The 24,639-nt window shown below is 37.2% G+C and overlaps 2 protein-coding genes and 1 long non-coding RNA gene across 4 annotated transcripts in view; all 3 read right to left on the bottom strand.

The window, feature by feature from the left end:
* LOC138140542 (uncharacterized) overlaps positions 1 to 24,639 on the bottom strand; it is a 305,855-nt gene that overhangs the window by 111,266 nt on the left and 169,950 nt on the right. The window lies entirely within an intron of this gene.
* On the bottom strand, positions 538 to 3,260 carry LOC138140552 (uncharacterized). Its single transcript, XM_069061631.1, has 4 exons — positions 3,207 to 3,260; positions 2,917 to 3,153; positions 716 to 2,673; positions 538 to 668 (listed from the first exon to the last, which is right to left on the bottom strand). Exons 3-4 carry the CDS (start codon positions 2,307 to 2,309, stop codon positions 652 to 654), a joined length of 1,611 nt encoding a protein of 536 aa, XP_068917732.1. The 5' UTR covers positions 2,310 to 2,673; positions 2,917 to 3,153; positions 3,207 to 3,260; the 3' UTR covers positions 538 to 651.
* Positions 6,000 to 11,750, bottom strand: LOC138140512 (uncharacterized). Its single transcript, XR_011162535.1, has 2 exons — positions 10,402 to 11,750; positions 6,000 to 10,352 (listed from the first exon to the last, which is right to left on the bottom strand). It is a non-coding gene; the product is annotated as an uncharacterized lncRNA (long non-coding RNA).

The following is a 24,639-nucleotide window of genomic DNA, read 5'->3' on the forward strand; positions in this document are numbered from 1 at the left end:
TCGCCGTCGACACGTTGTTGCAAGACGCCTCCAACTGCCTCTTCTGATGCATCTGTGGCAATGCTCAGTTCACAAGACACATCTGGAAATGTCAAAATTGTTGCTTCCATGAGGTCTTGCTTTGTTTGTTCGAAAGCTTTGTTTGCCTCTGGAGTTGTCTCAATTCTGGCATTTTTCTTGGTGCAACCATTTAGGAGAGAGTAGAGTGGTGCTTGAACTTTGGCTGCGTTTGGGAGCCATCTGCGGTAGTAATTTACCATTCCTAGAAATCTCTGCAGCTGTTTTGATGTCTCAGGGAATTTGAAGCCCTGAATGGCTTTGACTTTCTCAGGTAGGGGAGTGATTCCATTTCTGGTGATCCGTACTCCTAAGAAGTCAAGTTCCTCCACACCGAAAACGCATTTTTTGGGGTTTACCACGATTCCGTGTTCATTTAGGCGTTGGAGTACAGTGTCGACATGTTTGAGATGTTCATCTCTTGAACTGGATGCAATTAGGATGTCGTCCACGTATGCGAATGTGAAATCCAGGCCTTGTAACACTTGGTTGAGCAGTCTCTGGAAAGTTTGACTCGCATTCCTCAAACCAAATGGCATCCGTACAAACTCAAACAGTCCAAATGGGGTGGTGATTGCTGTTTTTGGACGATCATCAGGATTTACCGGTATCTGGAAATACGCTTTCACGAGGTCCAGGGTCGAAAAGATTGATTTACCTTTTAAATTCTGACTGAAGTCCTGGATGTGTGGTATTGGATATCGGTCGGGGGTTGTGACAGCATTGAGGTTGCGGTAATCCCCACATGGTCTCCATGTGGTGTCCGGCTTTGGTACCATGTGGAGTGGACTTGACCATGCCGACGACGACGTTTGGATGATTCCCGTGTCCAACATGTGTTGAAATTCTTCCTTGGCGACCTTTAGTTTGTCTGGGGCCAGTCGTCGGGGTTTGCTGTGTAACGGCGGTCCTCTGGTTTCGATGTAGTGAACTACGTTGTGTTTAACCTCCCTGTCTTTTGGTGTTGGCCGAATCACATCTGGGTATTTGCGCAGCAGTTGCTGGAACTGAGTGTCTGTGTTACCGAAAATGGCGCGAATACCTATGTCGTTTGAGTTTTTTGTCCGACACTGAATTGAAAGAGAAGTTCGCGGGTCACAGAGTTCGCGATTTTTTATGTCCACAGTCAACTCGAAATTGTCTAGGAAGTCGGCACTAATGATAGCGTCCGTTACACTTGCCACTATGAATGTCCACAAAAATGGCCGTCTTAAACCTAAATTTAAACTGAGGGTTCGTTGTCCGAACACTTTGATTGCGGAACCGTCTGCCGATTGCAAATCGAAACCTGCTAAATTACGCGCACTGTTGTCTTTGAATTTAGTGGGCACAACAATGACGTCGGCCCCAGTGTCTATCAAAAATTGTGTGTACGTATTCTGGTCCGTAGCAAATAATCGACGCAAAATTGTTTGGGGAACAGAAGCTGCACTTACTTTCTGTGCCTCCTGTCCGTTTTTTGAGTACGCACATGGTTTGACGCACTTGTTGGCTTTTTCACCGAACTTGTGGTGGTACCAACAATTTTCGAATTTTTCGCTGCGACTTCTGCTTCGGCTCCTGGTCCGGTTTTCATTTTGTTTGGCTTCGTACTTCTCCATCCTGCTGGTTAACTGCTCCATTTTTGTCAGTAGTTTCAGCATGATGTCCGCCGTGTCTGCTGTTTCGCCATTCCTTTTTGGAGGTGGTTGATGTGTGGTGGTTGATGCTACTGCTGCCGAAGGGGTAGTCTCCAGGATTTTGTCGGCGACTTCCGCTAGTTCTTTTAGTCCCAACGTCGTCAGAGAGATGAGAATTGGTTTGATGTCCGGCGGCATCTGTTCAAGGAAAAGTTCGCGTAGCACCTGTTCGTTGACGGAGTTCGAACTTTCAACGAGCGATTTCATATGTCGTAGGAGCTGCGAGGGTTTCCGCGATCCTAGTTCTTGCCCGGAGAGAAGCTGTTTTAGTTTTTGCGTTTCCGACAACGAGAGGCGTTCTATGATGGCTTCTTTTAGCCGTGTGTATGGTTCGGTGGAGTCTGGGGTTGTGATGACGTCTGCAACCTCAGCAGCTATCTCTGGTGAGAGTACCGTTAGCACATGGTAGAACTTTGTCTCCTCCTTTGTGATTCGCGTTGACGCCAAGTTGAATTTTGCTTCTGCCATGGAGAACCACAACTCGGGTCGATTTCCCCAGAACGGTGGTAGTGCAATGCTCGACACCGAAGTCTCTGCTTGAGGTGTGATTTGGTTTTCCTCACCTGGAGCCATGTTGCAGTGGTTTGTTGCTGATTGATGCGTCCACGTGGTCGTCGACGATTCCCAAAAATCCGCTTGATTTTGTTTTTCTCGGGGTCACCACTTTAGCGGTTTGGGTACTTGGTGAATCAATGACTTCCAACAACAACAAACGTTTTATTCAATAACAATTCTGAACTTTCAAAAAGTAAAAATAGCTTAAAGTTAGGATGTGGGTGCAGCGATGTTGGCCCAGTCGAGTCTTCGGGATAAGAGAGCGAGATCCCGTCATTTTCCACCCTCGTACCGTCGGCTCTCCTTGGAGGGGGTGGTATCGGGGTGCGTTCCACTTGGTGCTTCTTTCGTGGCGTTTGCAGCGCCACAGAGACTTCAAAATCTAAAATGAGTAAATAAATTGGAAGTAGCGAAAATACAACAAATTCTAGTTATTCATCAAAGAAGAAAAATACCAATTTGTCTAGAATTATTTCTTAAACATCATTAATGAAAACGTTGTTTTGATTTTGCACTAAGTACATACTTATATCTTTAATCGCATGTTCATTTAAAGAAATATGTTAAATCGAAATTAATACAGGACATGACAATCTTTTAAAATTAATATAGTAACGTCACTTACCAGAAGTAACTGTAATTGTAGAAGCGGATCCCGTAGAGTGCGAAGCAATGGAATAATCATCACCATCAGGAATTGGAGAGTTCTCAATTCGACGTCGTTTACTTTCAACGAGTAATGACCGTTCGCCATGAAAACGTTTTCTTGATAGGCTTGCTGTGGTTGAAGTGCTTAATTCAGCCATTTCGCTGATGTCACTAATGATGTCGGTGGTCCGTTTATCGGCCATATCATAGTCATCTGCAAATAAATTAACTGTGGTTAAAAGGAACGTTTCAATAAACATATAATACCTGTCCTGAAGTGGATTTTGAACGTGACGTAACTCACAAACCGCGCTATTTACTGGTATATTAAACAAAATATGTTTAGGGTGATAAAATAATAAAGCATTGAATATTACTTATAAATAAAAAAATTAAAACAAGATATTACATTGTGAGTAATAATGGAAATACAGCAAATCCTCTTTTGTGTGGAAACCGCATGGATTTAAATAATACATACATTGGATGCCTTGAACACTCTAACATTCTTGTCATTTAATTTTTCCACATAGTAGATTTTCAATTTAGATGATTTAATAGGTTTTATATATGTCATGTTGTAACTGAAATGTTGCTCCCTCCAAAAAAAGTGACCGTTATAAAATAGAATAAATTTTATAACACAGACCTTATTAAAAAAAAAAAAACGCAATTATTTGGCTTTTTTGTTGAAATCATATACCGGTTTGGTATTCGCGGCCCTATATCTTTTTTATTTTAAGAAAAAAGTATAGCAAACTATATATATTTGTAAATCGCTTATGAAACTACAATAGATGACGTTATCAAATCTTCCCTACGATGACACATGTCAAAGTTAAGACAGTCAACTTTTTTTTTTAAATAGTACATTATACATTTCTTAGTCTATTCTTGTAAAGCTTTTTTTTCTACATTTGAATGTGTAAAAAAAGTTGACACTTGCAATAGGAAAAAATCGAGAAAAAAAAAAAATTATTTAATTTATTCGAAAGTGTTATTTTCTAAAAAGAGCTAGTTAGCCATGGAGACAATTGAATTTTGACATTAATAGCGTCAATTATTAAAGTACCTACATTTAAATAAATAGCTATGTTATGTTATAACCTACATTTAAATAAATAACTATGATATAGCTTCGAAACCTAACTTCTTCCTGACTATACCGCTTTGAATGCATACACGATGAAAATATGTAGTTGAATTTTGATAGTGCATGAATGACATGATGAGTCTTGGGAATCATATTCGAATTATTCGAATATTTGAATATGTGACTATTAAAAATCGAATAAGTGTAAATTCTAATATTCGAACAAAATAAATTCAGGATGGATTGGGTATTTCACTGTCAAATAATTTTATTTTTTGGCTATGTAATTCTTAAAACAGTGAGATGCAGGGAACCAACATAACGCGAATTTAGCATAGTAAATTCAGTATGGATTTGGTATTTCGTCCCGAGTCTCAGTTTTCTGGCCGAGGCGCACCCGAGGCTTGAAAATAAACAAGGTCAAATCATTTTATTTCTTGGCTACGTGGTTGTCTTTTAAATAGTGACATGCAGGGAACCAACATAATGCGAATTTACAAATGTTTGGCTTACTAGCTCTTTTTAGAAACTAACGCTTTCGAATAAATTAAATCATATTTTATTATTTTTCTCGATTTTTTTCTGATGTAAGTGTCAACTTTTTTTACACATTCAAATGTAGAAAAAAAAGCTTTACAAGAATAGGCTAAGAAATATAGTGTATAGTAGTAGTGTATAGTATAAAGAAGTATAGTGTACTGTTTAAAAAAAAAGTTGACTATCTTAACTTTGACATATGTCATCGTAGAGTAGATTTGACAACATCATCTATTGTAGTTTCACAAGCGATTTACAAATATATATGGTTTGCTATACTTTTTTCTTAAAACAAAAAAGATATAGGGGCGCGAACACCAATCTGAATCACCTGGTATGTACTGGGCAAAATGCAAATGAGTGCAATGAAATGAAAGCAACTTATTATATGAATCATAATTTTCCAAAAAAACTCTCCTTGGTCCGAATCCCCAACCTTTTCAGTTTCATGTTCTCTTATATTGTCATTTTCTTCGATTCTTCTATGTTCTTTTTTTGAGTTTATTTTATTTTTCAATAATCCTAGATAATTTTCGAAAGGAAAGCAACTGAACTCATTAATGCAACCAAACCGTTCGACATCGTCACATAAGTGTAACAAATTATGGACGTTATAAACAACAAAGTCTCTTCCATATAAATGTGATGCATGTATGACAAAATATTCTAGACATTGTTTAGCAACATTAAAATATTTTTGTATAAAAGAAGAATTTGACAGTATAACAATAGTACAGTGCAAGTGTAAAAAATGTTTGCAATTTTCTTTACGTATTACACAGGGTGATTCATCTTTTACCGCCGGTGGCAAAATGACCCTTAAGGATTGAGAAAAATTTATGAAATTTACAAATTTGATTTGTCGAAAAATTTACTTTCGGCCGGTGTAATTTATTTCAAAAAAAGTTTTTTTTATGAGCAAACAAAATTATAATTTTTAAGGTCAATTTTGCCACCGGCGGTAAAAGATGAATCACCCTGTATTATGAAACACTACAGGACCAGTATACAATAAAAAAATTCACAGATCTCGCAATCCTTGCAACCATCGGGGGGTGTTGAAAACAAACACGATATACATTGTATGATGAATACTGTTTATTACAATTTTAGAAATAGCAACACCAAATACAAAAAAATGGAAAATGTTGCTTACTTGATGGCTAAACGAATTAAGGAAGCGAATATAAAGTGCGTTCGTAAAGTTCGGAATAAATTGGAGAAAACTGTAAGTATTAATTTGTCACCAAAAGTTGGCCAGTGACAGCTCCGGGCTCTCAGGGGGTTTTCGGGGCATAGGGCGTGGGTTCGGATTATAAAAAAATGGGCGCCAGGCAGCTATTGTCTTGAGCTGGTTGTTAAGCTTGTCCAGCTGCCGGGACAAGTGCTCAGTTTCTCGGATGCTTCGGAGTCAATACGAAAGAACTTAATTCCTTGCGAATTAAATAATTGGTTTATTCAATTTTTGTCCAACAGTCCAGGAAATTCGAAATGCTTACTTAAGTGTGCACTGGTCCGTGGAATTGGCAACGTTACTCTACGTAATTTTGTTAATTGAAATTTCGAACCAGTTCACATTAATGATCTTATTCAATACCTTATTCTGGTCTTATCAAGAAAGCTTTCCTTTACAGGTGACCTTGTAACTTATTTGTGAATAAACTTAAAATTAATACAACTCCGATGAAAAAAAAAAACGAAAGGAAAATCTGTTGCATGCGTGAAACAAGAATGAAGCGCAGTCTTCCGCTTTCATAAATTTACAACGTTAATTTAACATCGATTCTATAATTGAAAAAAATTGCAAATTTACTGGAAGTAGAAGAACTGCTACTAATAATTGAAATGTGAAATTTGAAAACTTGAGCTTTGTGAAGTCTTTCTAAAAATTTGAAATTATTGAAATGCGAGATTTTTACAAATTGAAACGGTTCTAAATATTGAGAAGCGGGATATTTGAGGCGTTCTTTGATTTTTCGCAAATCCGCAATTAAATTGTGCGACTTATCTTACGCCGGTAACGTGGTGTGACCTTGACGATTTTCTTTAGTCCTTGGTGAAACGGTACGTGGTCCGATGACCTTAATGGACGGTTTGCGGTCTGGCGACGACCACTCTGACGAACGATGTGGCGACGATCACCCCATATAACGATAGTCCTGGTGAACAATCACCCTAAAAGCGACGCGGCGACGAATGACCCTAAAGAACAACGTTCCTGGTCCGAACTATCGCCCCAAATAACGATGACTGGTCCGGCTGACCCTAAAGAACAACCCCTAACGAATTGTCGTTAGTGTTGCGAAACTCAATCGATTCGGTAATTACCTTTCCGCTGAAAGGGGTTGCTTCTCGATAATTCGAAGGAGGACTTTCCGGTTCTCCTTCGCGGTACGGTAACGGTAATCTGGCTCGAACTACCCCTAACGGACGAAAATTAGTGAAGTGAATTCGCTAATGAAGGATAATTACCTCTATCTCGCTAGATGACGAGGGGTTTCTCGACCACGGCAAAACGGTAAACGGTAAAACGGTAAATCTTCGGGCTCCTCGACGGCCCCGAAGGCTGGCAGCGCCGGACGATAAGCGCCATGGCGTTCGGCAATCCACCCACAGGGATGATTGCGGATCCCGAACGCCACGCACGTGATTCGCAGCTCGCGACTTGCGGCACCTGCCGCCCGCTCGGCGGTCGCCGACCGAGTCCTCTTTAATTTCCGCTCGCGATCGGTTTTTTTTTTTTGGCTACCCCCGGCTCTAGGAGATCAACCCGAAAGATCTGGACCTTATTCCGTTGGGCGATAAGGCGTCCCGGTTATTGTACTGACCGCGCATCTTGATGACAACTTCCGGCGATCCTACACTTGCACGCTAAATGACAGATGGTCGAACATGGCGCCGGTTTGTTTACGTTGGACTTCACCGATCGAAAAATCCGGATGTCGAAGCGGTAATGTGTCGGTGAGTCCATGCGTAACACACGATAGATGTTGACGGCAATTTCCCGCAGGATCTCAAAAGGTTGGACACCCCAAGGATGAAGGAAGAAGGTTAGGGAAAAGAAGAGAAGAAGATAACTTTCCGGCAAGTCACGGGAACAAAAGGGAATCGGAATTAACTTTGCCGTACGGTTACCCGAGCTGAGAAGAAGAAGAGGAAGGATTGAAGGAAAAGGAAAGGAGAAAGAAGAAAAAAGCGAACGATGAATAGATAGGCCGCAGCTAGACAGCCTAGAGGCGTGAGGCCACCTCAGCCTAAAATTTAGGGGCTAACATGTGTGATTCCAGCCGCCCCAAAACTGGCTGGCACAAAGACTCTACAATGAAAACTCTAAAGAAACCGCGAAAGAAACAAACGAAAACCGAAAGTGAAACTGAAAGCGACACCGAAATAAAACTGAAAGTGATCCGATAAACAAAAATGAACCCTGAACCGATAAACTCAAAATGAATTGACTGACGGCACAAACAAACTGAATTATTTCGAAATGAGCGTCCCCAAAAAAGGTTACGGCAGGGTGGGCGCGTCGCGACGTCATATGCCGTGCGTTGTGTTGCTTGTTCCTGATCTTCGAACAGCGATCTTATTGTCCCGCGAGCATAAGTAGGACCTCTTGGCCTCCTACCCCGGCCAAAACGAATAGTGGCACTTTGACCTGCTACACTACCCCCCTCCTCAAAAAGAAAAAAGAAAAGGTAACGCGGTTGCCTTTTTCTTCTTACACAAAACGAAGATGAAGTCTTCTCAAAAACGTCAAAATTTGTTCAATGGAAAAGTTTTGATTCCGCCACAAAATGGCTAGTTGATATCTGCGCGTATCAAACGATTGAAAACTGAATCTCAATGTCAATTAGTACTTGAGTACTGCGGTATGATGTAAGTCGAATTCGGGATATGTCATAAATGGGGTTTTTCAAATAAACTTTTCCTGAACAAACTCCACGGTAAAATTTTTGGTCTCGATCATTTCAAAAAATTCGACGAAAAAAAATGCAACGCAATTTTCGCTGCAGCGCTCGAAAACGGAAAGTGAAAATGCGACGAAGCGTTTTCCACGATTCCACGGAACGTCATCCGCAAAAAAATCGCTCATAGAGACACTTGGAGGTCTTCGAGTGTCTGACCTTGACATTGGCGAAATGTCCACCGTTTCTCCGATTGTGCGACAAGGATGGAACTCAAACAAACATGTCACCCGAAAAAGTGTTTCGCAGCGCGATAACGTTCTCAAAAAATTTCTTATCTGTGAAGACACGAGATAAGACTGAATACAATCCGCTAATTTTCTCTGCAAAATTCCTGCTTCTCTTACACGGTAAAAAAATTGAAAACTGAAATTTCTCTGAAACCCAAACCCAAAGCTCCGATTGTTGAACAATGAAAAATCTGTGATCTTGCCAAATCTGTAGTTGAGTCACAAACACGATAAACAAAGCTGAATGAGCCAAACTGACCAAATTTGCGGAATTCAAACGAGGAAGCAAAATCGTCAAAATTTGTGACTGCTACAAAGTTGACAAATCACACCCCTAACAAATCGCGTCAAAATTTGTGGCGGCTCGATTGACTTGACAGGCCCTCGAAAATCCAAGCGTCAAAATTTGTGGCTGTCAAATGCAAGCGAGCCCTCGAGGCCCAAATTGGTTTACAAATTTCGCGAAAATGAAGATGAGCGATAAACGAAAATTTGTGGTTGCTCCAAAAAGTCGGGAAATCGGGCCCCACGTTGTGGGCGTCAAAATTTGTGTGACCACAAGTAGGCCAGTGACAGCTCCGGGCTCTCAGGGGGTTTTCGGGGCATAGGGCGTGGGTTCGGATTATAAAAAAATGGGCGCCAGGCAGCTATTGTCTTGAGCTGGTTGTTAAGCTTGTCCAGCTGCCGGGACAAGTGCTCAGTTTCTCGGATGCTTCGGAGTCAATACGAAAGAACTTAATTCCTTGCGAATTAAATAATTGGTTTATTCAATTTTTGTCCAACAGTCCAGGAAATTCGAAATGCTTACTTAAGTGTGCACTGGTCCGTGGAATTGGCAACGTTACTCTACGTAATTTTGTTAATTGAAATTTCGAACCAGTTCACATTAATGATCTTATTCAATACCTTATTCTGGTCTTATCAAGAAAGCTTTCCTTTACAGGTGACCTTGTAACTTATTTGTGAATAAACTTAAAATTAATACAACTCCGATGAAAAAAAAAAACGAAAGGAAAATCTGTTGCATGCGTGAAACAAGAATGAAGCGCAGTCTTCTGCTTTCATAAATTTACAACGTTAATTTAACATCGATTCTATAATTGAAAAAAATTGCAAATTTACTGGAAGTAGAAGAACTGCTACTAATAATTGAAATGTGAAATTTGAAAACTTGAGCTTTGTGAAGTCTTTCTAAAAATTTGAAATTATTGAAATGCGAGATTTTTACAAATTGAAACGGTTCTAAATATTGAGAAGCGGGATATTTGAGGCGTTCTTTGATTTTTCGCAAATCCGCAATTAAATTGTGCGACTTATCTTACGCCGGTAACGTGGTGTGACCTTGACGATTTTCTTTAGTCCTTGGTGAAACGGTACGTGGTCCGATGACCTTAATGGACGGTTTGCGGTCTGGCGACGACCACTCTGACGAACGATGTGGCGACGATCACCCCATATAACGATAGTCCTGGTGAACAATCACCCTAAAAGCGACGCGGCGACGAATGACCCTAAAGAACAACGTTCCTGGTCCGAACTATCGCCCCAAATAACGATGACTGGTCCGGCTGACCCTAAAGAACAACCCCTAACGAATTGTCGTTAGTGTTGCGAAACTCAATCGATTCGGTAATTACCTTTCCGCTGAAAGGGGTTGCTTCTCGATAATTCGAAGGAGGACTTTCCGGTTCTCCTTCGCGGTACGGTAACGGTAATCTGGCTCGAACTACCCCTAACGGACGAAAATTAGTGAAGTGAATTCGCTAATGAAGGATAATTACCTCTATCTCGCTAGATGACGAGGGGTTTCTCGACCACGGCAAAACGGTAAACGGTAAAACGGTAAATCTTCGGGCTCCTCGACGGCCCCGAAGGCTGGCAGCGCCGGACGATAAGCGCCATGGCGTTCGGCAATCCACCCACAGGGATGATTGCGGATCCCGAACGCCACGCACGTGATTCGCAGCTCGCGACTTGCGGCACCTGCCGCCCGCTCGGCGGTCGCCGACCGAGTCCTCTTTAATTTCCGCTCGCGATCGGTTTTTTTTTTTTGGCTACCCCCGGCTCTAGGAGATCAACCCGAAAGATCTGGACCTTATTCCGTTGGGCGATAAGGCGTCCCGGTTATTGTACTGACCGCGCATCTTGATGACAACTTCCGGCGATCCTACACTTGCACGCTAAATGACAGATGGTCGAACATGGCGCCGGTTTGTTTACGTTGGACTTCACCGATCGAAAAATCCGGATGTCGAAGCGGTAATGTGTCGGTGAGTCCATGCGTAACACACGATAGATGTTGACGGCAATTTCCCGCAGGATCTCAAAAGGTTGGACACCCCAAGGATGAAGGAAGAAGGTTAGGGAAAAGAAGAGAAGAAGATAACTTTCCGGCAAGTCACGGGAACAAAAGGGAATCGGAATTAACTTTGCCGTACGGTTACCCGAGCTGAGAAGAAGAAGAGGAAGGATTGAAGGAAAAGGAAAGGAGAAAGAAGAAAAAAGCGAACGATGAATAGATAGGCCGCAGCTAGACAGCCTAGAGGCGTGAGGCCACCTCAGCCTAAAATTTAGGGGCTAACATGTGTGATTCCAGCCGCCCCAAAACTGGCTGGCACAAAGACTCTACAATGAAAACTCTAAAGAAACCGCGAAAGAAACAAACGAAAACCGAAAGTGAAACTGAAAGCGACACCGAAATAAAACTGAAAGTGATCCGATAAACAAAAATGAACCCTGAACCGATAAACTCAAAATGAATTGACTGACGGCACAAACAAACTGAATTATTTCGAAATGAGCGTCCCCAAAAAAGGTTACGGCAGGGTGGGCGCGTCGCGACGTCATATGCCGTGCGTTGTGTTGCTTGTTCCTGATCTTCGAACAGCGATCTTATTGTCCCGCGAGCATAAGTAGGACCTCTTGGCCTCCTACCCCGGCCAAAACGAATAGTGGCACTTTGACCTGCTACAAATTTCTAGAAAAATCCTCGAACAAGTTAACTATGTTTTTAAAAAGTGCATATTCTTCAGTACTTTACTTATGTTGACATCTTTTCATCTTTTAATTATGACGTCATCAATGATTTTTAAAATGACAACCCCCACTTTTATCTTCTTTTTCTGATAGGCCTTCGTACTAGCTAAACGATGAGTGAAAACAATGGATAACTTACATAACAATTTTTGTGAAAAAATGACAAATTTTATGTCAAAAATGTAATTAAATTTTTAATTTATTGTATGTTTAAATAGCTGATCTCAAATAGTAAACGTTTAAAATCAGCAAAAATTTTAATTTAAATGACCATTGTGATTATTATCATTAATCGGCAAATGTTAGTGCTTATTCACAATGGACATAAGCTTGACATAAGGCATATAATTCATGATACATGCAGTGGATATACTATTAATTTTTACGTAACTTATGATAAGTGACTTCAGTGAACATGATTGTTGTGTACAAAAAGGCATGGAGAATCATATTCGAGTTATAGGGACACATAAATTATTTTCCAATTGCCCAAATTTACAAATTATTCTTATGTATTTCTTATGCCTTATGTCCATTGTAAATAAGCACTTATTTTTAGGTGGAAAACGCAAACAGTTTCATCTTTTCATTTAATTCCTGTTAAAAAATATAACTTCCTCGTTATCAAAAACGTTCATTTTTGGAATCATTCGATTTTTCGATATTTGTAGGTAACTTTTGAGGTCTCCTAAATTGTTTTTAGAATTTTCGTCTCTAATAGGTCTATTATTATTGTATTCAAGTTGGAGTCGTTTATGGCTATATATACAGGCTGTTTCTGAAATATGTGTGTTAGTTTTAATCAGTGGAAGAATGCGCCAAATCATGGAACTTTTCTCTATAACACTTTTACGAAAAAGCACTACAAATTGATTTAAAATTTGGAAAAAATTAACCATCAAAGTTTATACCCGCCTATCGGTAAGGGCGAAAATTTTCTGTTGTGATAGAAACAGAGCTTTGTTAAAAAGTTCCATTGTTATAGAAAAAAATTAATAATCAAAATTTAGATTCTCATGGTCACAAAAAATAGAAACTAGTTAATTACACAAAACGACTCGTTTGGTAAAAATTGTGGGGCAAAAAATTTTGGAATACTTTTACGAATTTTACAAAATGTCATAGAGAAAAGTTTCATAAATTGGCGAGTTCTTTCACTGGTTAAAATTAACACACGTATTTCAGAAACCACCCGTATATTAAAACACTCGTGGTTTAATAGATCTCTAGAAAATTTTGTTTTTAAAAATTGGTACCTATCGCACAACTATCAATATGGTTGTCACATGTCAATTTCAACATTATTGTTAACTGAAGTTTTTAATTTTTAATGATTTTATATGTACGTTTGTTGCTAGTAATCTATTTTCTTGCTGGGATTTTATGAAGTGCTTCAATTCAAGAAATCTTATGCATAATTGAAAAACTTAGTTGCATAGACGTTTTTACTTCGTTAAATGGTAAAATGGGAACATGTTAAATTTAGACGTGGAATCAAATTTCTCTTATTGCGTGCGGTTCCAGCTAAAACTTCGCAATCAATAGCATTACGATGCATAAACTTGATGCGCATTCTTGTTGCATTGACTAATGCTTCCTTTGTATTTAAGTTTATGATCGGTAAAACGATGCAATTAACTTTCAATATTAACTTATGTGGTGACAAACTACTAATAGTCAAATAATTTTGTATTTTATTTCGAAGATTTTTTTTTATAAATAATCTAAATAAACTCCCTCTTGGAGTGGATTTCACTGCGGGGGGATTAAGCATAGACTATAGTAGCGTTTTTTGACTTTTTTTTGTATGTATATGTATCCTTTCAGAATAAAAATCTTTAACAGAATTGTAAAAAAAATATGTTTTCGCATTTGAAAAAGAATATTTTGACACCTTATCCTTAAAGCCCTTAGGGCTATATCTGAATTTAGGGCCTTTTGTAGACTATTCACAACCATTTCATTTGGTGTATAAATAATAGAAATCCTCCGATAAATAAGAGAGAAATGGACTTGTCTTTTTTTTTTGGGCACACCCTGTATATTGTACAGAAATGTTTATCTTTCTGCACTCCTCCTCCATATAAACTTGAACCATGCCAAATCTCACACTCCCCCGTGCGCACAATTTGCTTAAAAAGGGGTACAAAATTTTTCCTTCACGTATTAATATACCGGGTGTTCACTCTCAAAGTCGAACATAGTCAATTAATATTGTGCATTCAGTTTATAGATATTATGCCATTATTTCTATACATTAAAGAATTAATAGAAAGAAAGAAATAATATTGAAGTAATTAACAGTTTATAAGCAGTTTTTATTATAATTCTTTGAAAAATTTACAATAAGTACTCAAGAAAGATAAAATTAGAATAAATATTCATATTCGTTTTGAAATACACAATACCCAACAATCCCCAAAACTCAGTCTGTTGTAAAAAGCATTTCTTACACTGGTCAACTGCCTCTCAGTAATTACCGCGCAATTTATACCACCACCTCTACCAGTCCAATAATCTGGAAATGAATCGTTTAAAAAATTTCTAACTTCTAAGCTGAAATGCTGATTTCCTGATTTTCTCTTGCAACTTCTTCCAATGCAGTTCCTAACTTGGTTACTAATAAATCTAAATAAGTTGCTGAATTAAAATTTTTATCTAAACAAGTCTCCGCAAACTAACACAACTGTAAAAGGCTTTTACCATAAAAATTCATTCTGCATTGGAGTAACTATTCATTTTTCCGTAAATAATTTTGAAAGTAATTTACCATAACCCGCTGACTTAATCCTACGAGTACAAATTACCAAATCCTGTCCAAATTGGAAATCATGGCATGTCATATTTAAAAATCGCCAAGTTTTATAGTATTTCTCGTATCCCACCTCCACCCGGCGGCACGGCAATTTTGCCGGAGTACATACACTATTACGGATATTACTATCAAGTAATAGTGCAGTGCTTATCAACATAATTACCGGCGTCTCGCCTCCGCATTTTGACTTTGTTGTGTATTATGTTCTGTGTCAATGTTAAGGAACTTAATTATAGTATATTATTATATGAGCGATTATGATAGCCATTATTCACGAAGATTAAGTTTACGAAACGAGCCGTAGGCGAGCGAAGTAAATCATCTGAATCATCTGAAAGGGCCATAATTGCTGCTTTATCTGACCTGCTGCTGACCTGACCTGACCTGACCTGACCTGACCTGACCTGACCTGACCTAATACATTTGCTTCAATTTTTTTATTTTTTCATTTTTTCTACACCTGAAATCATTATTTATGTAACAAGTGAGTAAAGTTATACTTTTTTTTACGAGAGCGAAGCGAGTGCGCAAATCCGCCGAGTAAAAAAAAGTACGAGTTGCATACAAAATTTTTTTTGCCACCCATAAGTTTCAATTACAATTTTTTTCGACACTGTCAAAATTTTTTCTCCTGTGTGAATTCGTGGGCATTTAAAACGCTCGTTTACTCGCGTTTTAAACTGGCCCATTCATGCCAAAAAAAAAAACCAATTTACATACGAACTCGTTAAATAAACTACTGTTATGAACGCAAATGAATGAAAAAACTTGCACTTTTTTTGACGGACGTTAAAAAAAATAAATCAGATTCAAACTTGATAACTTTAAGAAGTCTATATACAGGTGTACATTTTATAAAACATGATATACAGGGTGTATTTTTAAAATGTGCCGAAATTTTACCTACGAGGTTATTTGACAACGTAGAAAACTAAAAGCAATTAAAAGAAATTGTAGCTCAAAAAGTTAATGTGATTTTATTTTTTGACATGGAATTTTTTAAATATTTTTTCCGAGTTCTACATGAAGCCAGTAGCTCGTGGTTAAAATATCTGTACAACTTTCAATAACATCCTGTATGTGCTACATTTTTAATTAATTTTTATCACAAACTGGAGGAAAATTAACCGGTACCTCTCGACCGCTCGGCTTTTGAAAAACGTAAACAAACAATATGGCGACGCACTTGGCTGCACACGCGCGTCGATTGTCAGTCGTAGAAAGAGTAATTGGACTACTATAATTCTACGAAAAAAATGCTAATAATTAAATAGGTATAGATAAAATTAGTTAATTCCTTAATATGTATACATATCTACATATTATTAAATATTACAATCAGAAAAACATTATAAAAACTTTCAGAATTGATTTTTTCCCTTTCCCGGAGAACGTAGCTCAAATGGTACTAGATACGAGAAAAATGCACTAAAACTTTTTTGTGGAGCATGAAATTTCCTACAAAAAAATACACAGAAGCATATGTTTATCTGTTATAGTTTAAGAGATAGAAGTGACCTAAAAGTAAATATGATCATTTTTAGCGGAATTATTCGCGTGCTATTGCTATCTCTTAAACTATAACAGATAAACATATGCCTCCAGGGACTTTTTTGTAGAAAATTTCATGCTCTACAAAAAAGGTCTAGTGCATTTTTCTCGTATCTAGTACCATTTGAGCTACGTTCTCGGGGAAAGGAAAAAATATCAATCCTGAAAGTTTTTTTTTATGTTATTCTGATTGTTTAAACAAATTAGGAGATCTAAAAATTACGTACAAATACCATTTTCATTGTGCTGAATCGAATTGTCCCAAAAATAAAAGTTTTTGGCAAAAAGGAAGTTAATAAAAGTGAATTTTTTACAACAGCCCGACAATCCAACATCCTGCATCGAAATTTCTCTCATATGGCGTACAAGAACGGACGATCGGTGCCAGTATCAACGAGCTCGTCAGATTACTTTAATGTTTAATGTATCCGTGAATTTAAATAACCGTTCCTTAACCCAAAGGTGAATGTTTTAACAACCATAGATATTAACAGAGATACAGCTAAACTTAAAGTCATTCACTTGAGTCACTTCTGCAATTCTTCATTGAAATTGAAATCATTGAATGCAACTGCCCACTCTACCCCTCCGATGCGCGCGCCGCGTGACGCTCGACGAAATTTCGTGACGGTAAACATCGAACCTGGCTCCGTATAAGTGTTTTCAACACTAAAAGTCTTAGCTCAACCCCTTTCCATCTTCTAATTTCTTTTAACGTTCTAGGTTTTCTCGGAACATCCTTTGTAACAAGGTACCGAATATTTAAAATTTTTAGATTAGTCTCATTTATAATTTTCTTTGATAATTTATAGGGAATAGTGGCTTCAATGAAACTATTTAAAAGTAATCTTTTTAAAACGCCCAAAGAAATGGAAACTGTGAAACCATTTTAATCTGAATATTTAATAGTGGAGATTTACCCTTTATATGATCACTTTCTTCTCTCTGGTGCCTAAAATCAGAGTTTTTTCGACAAGGGGAATATTTTAAATTTTCTTGTGAAAAATTCACTCTGGTTTTCGTGTACGCCTATTATATGGCATTTCTCGCAAGCATGTTTTGCTGTGTGCCCCACAATTTTTTTTAAGTAACAACGGGCGGGTGCATCACATATAAAAAAAGCAATATCAAAGTTGAAAAATTGATTTTTGTAATGAATTCCTTCGCTCTTGAGAACTTTGACTTCTGTAATGAAAGATTCTAAAAACATGTCAATTGGTTCAAGCTTCCCAGAACCACAAAACACTGCTATGGGAAACGGTGTAGAATCTACAAAATCTAGGCACATGCCCAAAATGGGATATACAGGTGTCCCAGCCAAGACTTTCGAGCCTAATATCTCAGTTATTTGTCAACGGATTTTTATGAAATTTAAAATACAGATATTTTAGATGGTGAAGGTTCAATTAGTAGTAATAAAATTACTTCAAGTTAAAAAATGTAATTTTAACACACGTTCCCTTTATTGAAAATTAAGCGCAACTATTATTAGATTGTTAAACATTAAAAAATAGGTGTCTACACAAAAAATTAACTAAATCGCTCGTTTAATTCAACGAAAAGTTTAGATTTTGTTGTTCAAAATTTAATCTAAATAGACAGGCAACTATGTAAATACGGAAGCTTTGTGCGGGTGCCGGGTGACATCGGAGAACAACTAATTGAAAGCCGTCAAAGGGTCTGCAAAATGTTTTCTCGGTGTTGCATTTTTTAGGATATTTATGTGACTGAAGGCCAGACTAATAAACCGATGGGACACCAGATGAAGATGTTGGTACCGACTGTTTCATTGTAATTTTACCTTAAAAATGTTTTGCCATAAGGGTCATTTTTGTCTCATTCATAATTCTTGTCAAATCAGGTAGAAACTCCGAACCCACAGTCCTTTCCTCAATTACAGGGATGGTTCTTAGTAAATTCAGATTTAATTGTAATACTTTGGGAAATACACCTACACAATGCCTCTCCCTGTATGTGGTGAATATTATAGTTTTATTAGATCGGCCTTCAGAGTCAGATAAATATCCTATATCTTGAAAGTGTGCAGCACAACTGCTGCACTGCTAAACATTAGATAAAAGTGTCATACTCGGCATTGAAATGTTTATTAAAGGCTTTGTTGGTCGGTGTTGTTTACAATAATTTGGAGCGTTAAAGGGTGCAATTTTTTGAAGCTGCCAGATGTTCGGTTTTGCCTTGAAATTTTCTACCTAACTCGAACCCGACCGGCCGCAGTCCCGTAGCGAAAACTTTTCTAATAATATAATTTTAAAACATAACGGTAAAAATGAATTTCGTATTTGGTTTCTTAAATGATAGGTAATTGTATAAATTTGGCGCAATCCTCCTTATTGACCAACCGTACTCAGCTTTAGCATTATTTCCAACTTAAGGCTCTCTATCAGTACCGAAAATGTATACGAGAAAACACCCATTTTTTACCGATAAATAACATCTTTAATCTTCAATTCTAAAGGGAGATCGATATTTATACAGGATGACAAAGTTGTTTTCTATGTCAGGACATATCTTACAAAAAAACAACACGAAAGCATCACTTGAAAAAATAAGACTTTGAAAGTGAACGAATATCACAGAAAGAAAGTAATTCCAGGTAAAACGAGATAAAAGCAGAAAGGGGGATTTAAGTCGGCGGAGACGAGTTCCTCCCGGTACCCAAAATATCGTAATCTTGGATGCAGGTAGCGGAGGGTTGGGGATTAGACTGCATTGCAGGGGTGGTAATTATCATCTGCACATTTATAAAATTTTTTTTTTTGTTCGACACTGTCAGAATTTGAGAATTTTCTCCTATGTGAACGGATTTTGAGAAATGTCACAACTTGTCAAAACGAAACGTCAAGCTAATTTTAAAGGTTTTAAGCGATTTGGAGTCTTTAAGGGGCTCGTCGAACAAAAAAACGTTGTATTCAACTCGTTCGTGTGTAAATTGGGCCTTTTTTGGCACTGGTGGGCCTTTAAAACGCTCGTTTCACTCGCGTTTTAAAATGGCCCACGCGTGCCAAAAAAGGCCCAATTTACACACAAACTCGTCAAATAAACTACTATTATTCTAGTCATGCTTCCATGTTTGCTTTTTTAGATGTAATTGTTAGTTTTCAAACATATACGTATAGCAAAATTCAATCTGCAAACAGAGGAATGAAAAACTTGAGAAACGACGTAAGAAACAAAAAGGAGACATTACAAAAATTAATAGAAAATTATGAAAATGGAATACTCCCTAGAATAAATTCTGTACAAATAATTTCTTATCATAATAAAGCTATGTTGTAATAATATTCCTGAGAGTAAACATTTTATTTTAATATTTAGTAAGTATTCGTTTATTTTGCACTCAAAAATGTAGAAATGTACTATCGCGGCCATCCAAAAGTGAACGTTTTTTTTAGTAGTTTGATTTTTACTTTAAATCATAGGCGTTCTAAAATATCAAAGTTGACACTACCGTTAAAAAAAAAATTCAAACTATTTTTTTTAAATGCCACATCTCACTCCGATTCACACAGCTAGGGCTATTGCGAAGCTAGAAGAAAATTAGTCGTTGGCTGTTGTGGCGAGAGATTTACATTGCAGTAAGACTTGCATCTTCAATATAAAGAGGCGTTGGCAAAAAAACAGGCTTGCAAGGCCAATATGAATAGGTGTTGGAAAGGTTTCTTTACTAAAGTTTAGTTTCACTTTAATAATGTATTAATTACTTCTCAGCCTTATTTTTATTAAAAATTATTTATTACAACTTTTTATTATTAAAATAGTAACGCCTGCTGCACGAACGCCAATGAATACAGCCTGATTTAATCTAACGAAAAATACGAAAATTTTCGCAAGCTATCGTTCACTTTTGGATGGCCGCGGTTGTACCTGCCGCCTTCCTTAATCCTTCGACAAAAAGCGGGAGCAACTCGTCTACAGATAACAGCTAAGTACCGACCACCTGTGGTGTAAACTGACCGCTGGGAGGAACTCGTCTACGTCCATTTAAGTTACATTGTGGATTATAGGAAAACTCGAGTCAGGTAATGTAGATACCGTAATGGGATGGGATTTTCTATGAACTGTAGGTAAAGTTAGTTCGTTGCTGCTATGTATTCCATGAAAAACAAAATTTATGTCAAAATTGGCAGTTATATAAGCCAAATGGGCTTTTTTTAGGAAATGATCAATTTGAGTCCGGTAGGTGAGTTACAACAGGGAAACAATATTTACCAGACTGTTTTATTTTTATAAATCAAATCTGACAGTGAAAAGTTAAAAAGTCAAAAAATATTCGGTCATTGTTGTAACATAACATATTTAGCCGTGACAACCAAAAACAAGATAGTGGAACGTATTGATATGAAAGTACAGGGTGTTTCTGAAATAAGTACATTAATTTTAACTGGTAATAGAACTCATCAAAAGGAACAACTTTTCTCTCTGCCATTTTGGCGAAAAACGTTGCGTAGTGGCTTAAAAAAATAGGAAAGATTTTCCTAAAGCCGTTCATATCTCCAAAACTAAGCTACCTAAAAACGTGAAACAACCAGATTCTTACGAAGTGGATTTTTTGCTATACGGGTAGATTTCTTTGAATTTCGATTTCTGCGTTAAAACACGTTTTCTGGATGAAAATGGACGTTTTTTTCATATTAGCGCTGATCTCAATTAGCCATTGCAGTATTTAGTGGCGTAGGGCTATTTTAGTGAAAAATCTCTCCAATTTTTTTTTGGAATTAAACATCGTTTTTCGGCAAAATGGTAGATAGAAAAGTTGTTCCTTTTGACGAGTTCTATTACCAGTTAAAATTAATGTACTTATTTCTGTTACACGTTGTATGTAACCTGTGTTTCAACCTGTGTTTATTGGCGCGTGGAGTTCCAGTATCGACATACGATTTCGGATTCATGGATAACTTGATTACAAATTAATTTGTAATTTATAAGATCACAAAATTCCAAATATATAATTCTTCTCGGAAGTTTTCCTAATCTGCCGTGTCCAAATTACCTGCCCCCTGGCTGTTTCGGCTAGCTAAAGGATCATTATTGGACGACACCGTTATTCATCCCCGTTTCAGGTACAATCTTGAATATAAATTTGCTGTGTTTGTTTATACATATTTCTATTTATTTTGACTGCGTCCTAGTGACTAGAAGTTGAGTTATTATCCGAGTGCGTTTTAAAAATGGGTGTCCATGGTAAGAATAAGATTTCTACAAACGGTTACCGGAAAAGTGTAAAACGTATAATGAAGGCAATACGTAATAAGAGGTAAATATAATGAATATAATTTCTTTTTCAATTTTACTCTGTCTTACTTTTCGCAACTGTACGACACTTGCAATTTGCAGCTATGTTATTTATTACAATTATGTTATTGTTACATGTTATTCTTATGCTTTTTTAGATCAAACAGTACTTTTCAATTGTTTCATTGCCAACAGACTCAGTCATTGTTGATCACGCTGTACAAAAGACAAAAGCAAATAAGAATTAGTTAATTACTTTAATTTAAGCAGTAAAAAAACGTAACAGTGCTTTTGAAATCAACAATGCCGAAACGAACAACAAAACTAAAAAATTATAATCAAGGTTCGCGCAGGGCAAGCAACAATATCATATGCGTAAGATTACTACTGGCGGGAATTAATCTGCACTGTGTTGTTTTGGAACTCGTAATGTAAAGTACGGTGTTTACCTGCATGTCACTATTTACAAAACATAATTACAGAGCCAAAAATAATGTATATTTATTTAATTATGAAAATAAACTGATTTATAATTTCAAAATTTTTATTTTCTTACTTATAAATTTAAATCATATATTCTCGGGAATCCAACGGAAATTTCGTAAAGCGGCTCGGGATTTAGAAACAGGGCAGAGTAGCAGGTAGTCTCCTTTGGGCGAAGTGCTCCTCTTCACACTAGGAGGTAACAAATACTAATCCCCTCATTATTAGCACTGCATGGTAGTGCCTGTCGTAAAACGGTCAGCAGGTGTTGTATGGTTGGTTGTATAGTTACGAAATAGATATTTTCGTTGGGTGATGGTCACCCTTAACCAAATTGTTAATGCGGACCATGTTCGATTCGATTGTTTTGGATTTTTTTTTAAATTTACATAGAGTGCATTTAAAACCGTCACTTTTCTTAAATTTTCATTTCGAGAGTAAGGATGTTTTCTGAATGCAATTAAAACTTTAATTATCGGAATCTCGACATTGTTGACATTGTCGACATTGTTGACAGCTCCCAATTTGTCAACATCTAGCTAATTGTCGACGCGTCGACAATGACATAGTCGACACAAATTGTCGACACCGCCCATCCCTGATAATATGTTACTTCGGTGAGTTTACTTCCCAGTTAATCGTGGCATTTGTATTTTCGTTCCTGAACTTTCTGCCAGATTTTCTACCGACTTAAAAATATTTCCGAATTTTTGTTCTGCATTTTCTCGAATTCTCTTAACAACTGAAACTGTATTTTCAGCATTATTTACTGCTGAAGCAAGGTCAGTATCTGCGGATTGTAACGTTTTACAAAGTGGTAAAGAATATGCGAGAAGCTTTTCTGCACACAAGAGTGAAATTATATAGTCCGATTGAAGAGCAGCATTTTGTAAAATAAAAGCGCCAGATGAAGACTCTTTATCATCCCATAATTTTATTTTTTCTAATGCAGCAACTACTGGATGATACAACTCAGTCATAATTAATACCGCATCATGACATTGAATCCACCTCGTTGCACATAAGGCTTTTAATGTAGTTTTATTTGCTTCCGGTGTAAGATTACTGATGCTCTCTAAAAGGTCCAACTGACGTTTAGGAGTATTGAAGAATGTATAAATTTTTTCAGTGATACCAAAACAATTACGATTTGAAGATACTTCGGGAGAATTTGATATAGCTAAATTTAAACTAGGTATGGGAAACACAATGTACGTAAAGGGCTGTTCGATATTTTTCAGTAATATAAGCCTGAGTCCCTTTAAATTTACCGCTCATTGCAGCGACACCGTCATAGCCTTGTCCACGTAAAAATTCTTCTTCTATGTAACATTCTTGTAATCCTCGTAGAAGGGTGCTTGTTAAATGTTTACCAGTTAATGATTCCAGTAGCATAAACTGCAAGAATTGTTCATATATTTTATACTCACTGTCAACTTTTTTTACGTATCGCACACATAAAGAGAATTGCTCTTTTGACAAAATGTCAATAGTTTCATCAGCTAAAACTGTAAAACACTTGGCACTATTAACTTCTAACGCTATTTTTTTAATGATTACATCACAACTGTATAATTTGGTTTTGTATACTCCAAATTATATGTAGCATTTTTTCCACATGTTTCAAAATGTTTCTTTAATATGTTATCACCAGCTTCAATCCTTGCTCTTAGCAGTGCCCGAAAGTTTCCCTCATTGTTTTGAGGTTCCTCAAGGATGTCAAACTCCCCATAATCTCTATGTCCTCTAAGTGCAATTCCTTGTCTTCCACATAAAATAACTGTTTAGATTGTAGGTCTAGGTTTTTCTTGATTTTCCTGAATCTGAGAATTGTGTTTTTAGAATACAGTTTTTCCGCTCTGCGGCCGAGGTGTAGTTTTTAGTTAGTCTTGTCCGACTCCACAAGGCAGATATTTCCGTGTTGATTTTGTGATTTAAGCTAAAATTTTGTGAAAATGCCGAGTTTATTTTCGAATAGTGAATAAATAGATAGTGTGTTGGTGTGTGGTGAAGCGTCGGGGTGCTCCGCGAGTCCAGAGAATTTCCGTGCTACTTCTTGTGGGGCTACATATACCAATATTCGATCCCAATTGACACAATTGAAGTTTTAAGAAAACAGGTGGAAAATGCTGCCACAACAATTCGCAATAAGAGAGGAATGCTGAAAAATGTGGAAGAATCATTTCGTCGGCGCCTTCATTATTGTATTGACAATAACGGCGGTCACTTTGAACACTTCTTGTAATGGTTAGTGATTACTGGTTACTCTGCTCCGCGAACTGAAAAAGTTGGGGAACCCCTGCTCTAATTATTTATAATAATAGACTTTATTTCTCAAAAAAACAAAGATAATACATAACAAAATAAAAAAGTATCCTATTAAAAGGTGAGAAATATGAGGCAGAATCTAGCTATAGCTACTCCACTCAACCTCCATAATAAAAGGAAAAGGAAAAATAGACTATATACATAATTATACTTATCTACAAAGTTATTTGAAAGACATAAGAAGAAAAAGAAAGTGCAAGTTAAATTCAGATAACAATTAAAGGCCACGACATATGGATAATAAAATTAAGCAGATGAATGTACATTACTGATTAAGAGTAGATAAATCTAGTAAATGGGCCTTATATTTTTTCTTGAATTTCTTTTGATCCAGAGATCTTAGATCTCTGGGAACATCGTTGTATAACAATATGGCGTTATAGCTAAAAGACCTCTTAAACATGGTTGT

The sequence above is a fragment of the Tenebrio molitor genome, chromosome Y (genome assembly GCF_963966145.1).
Source record: "Tenebrio molitor chromosome Y, icTenMoli1.1, whole genome shotgun sequence".
In the NCBI taxonomy this organism is placed as follows: domain Eukaryota; kingdom Metazoa; phylum Arthropoda; class Insecta; order Coleoptera; family Tenebrionidae; genus Tenebrio; species Tenebrio molitor.

What these genes read in the sequence shown, in the direction of transcription:
- LOC138140552 (XM_069061631.1), bottom strand. Translation starts at nt 2,309, where the DNA reads ATGGCTCCAGGTGAGGAAAACCAAATCACACCTCAAGCAGAGACTTCG.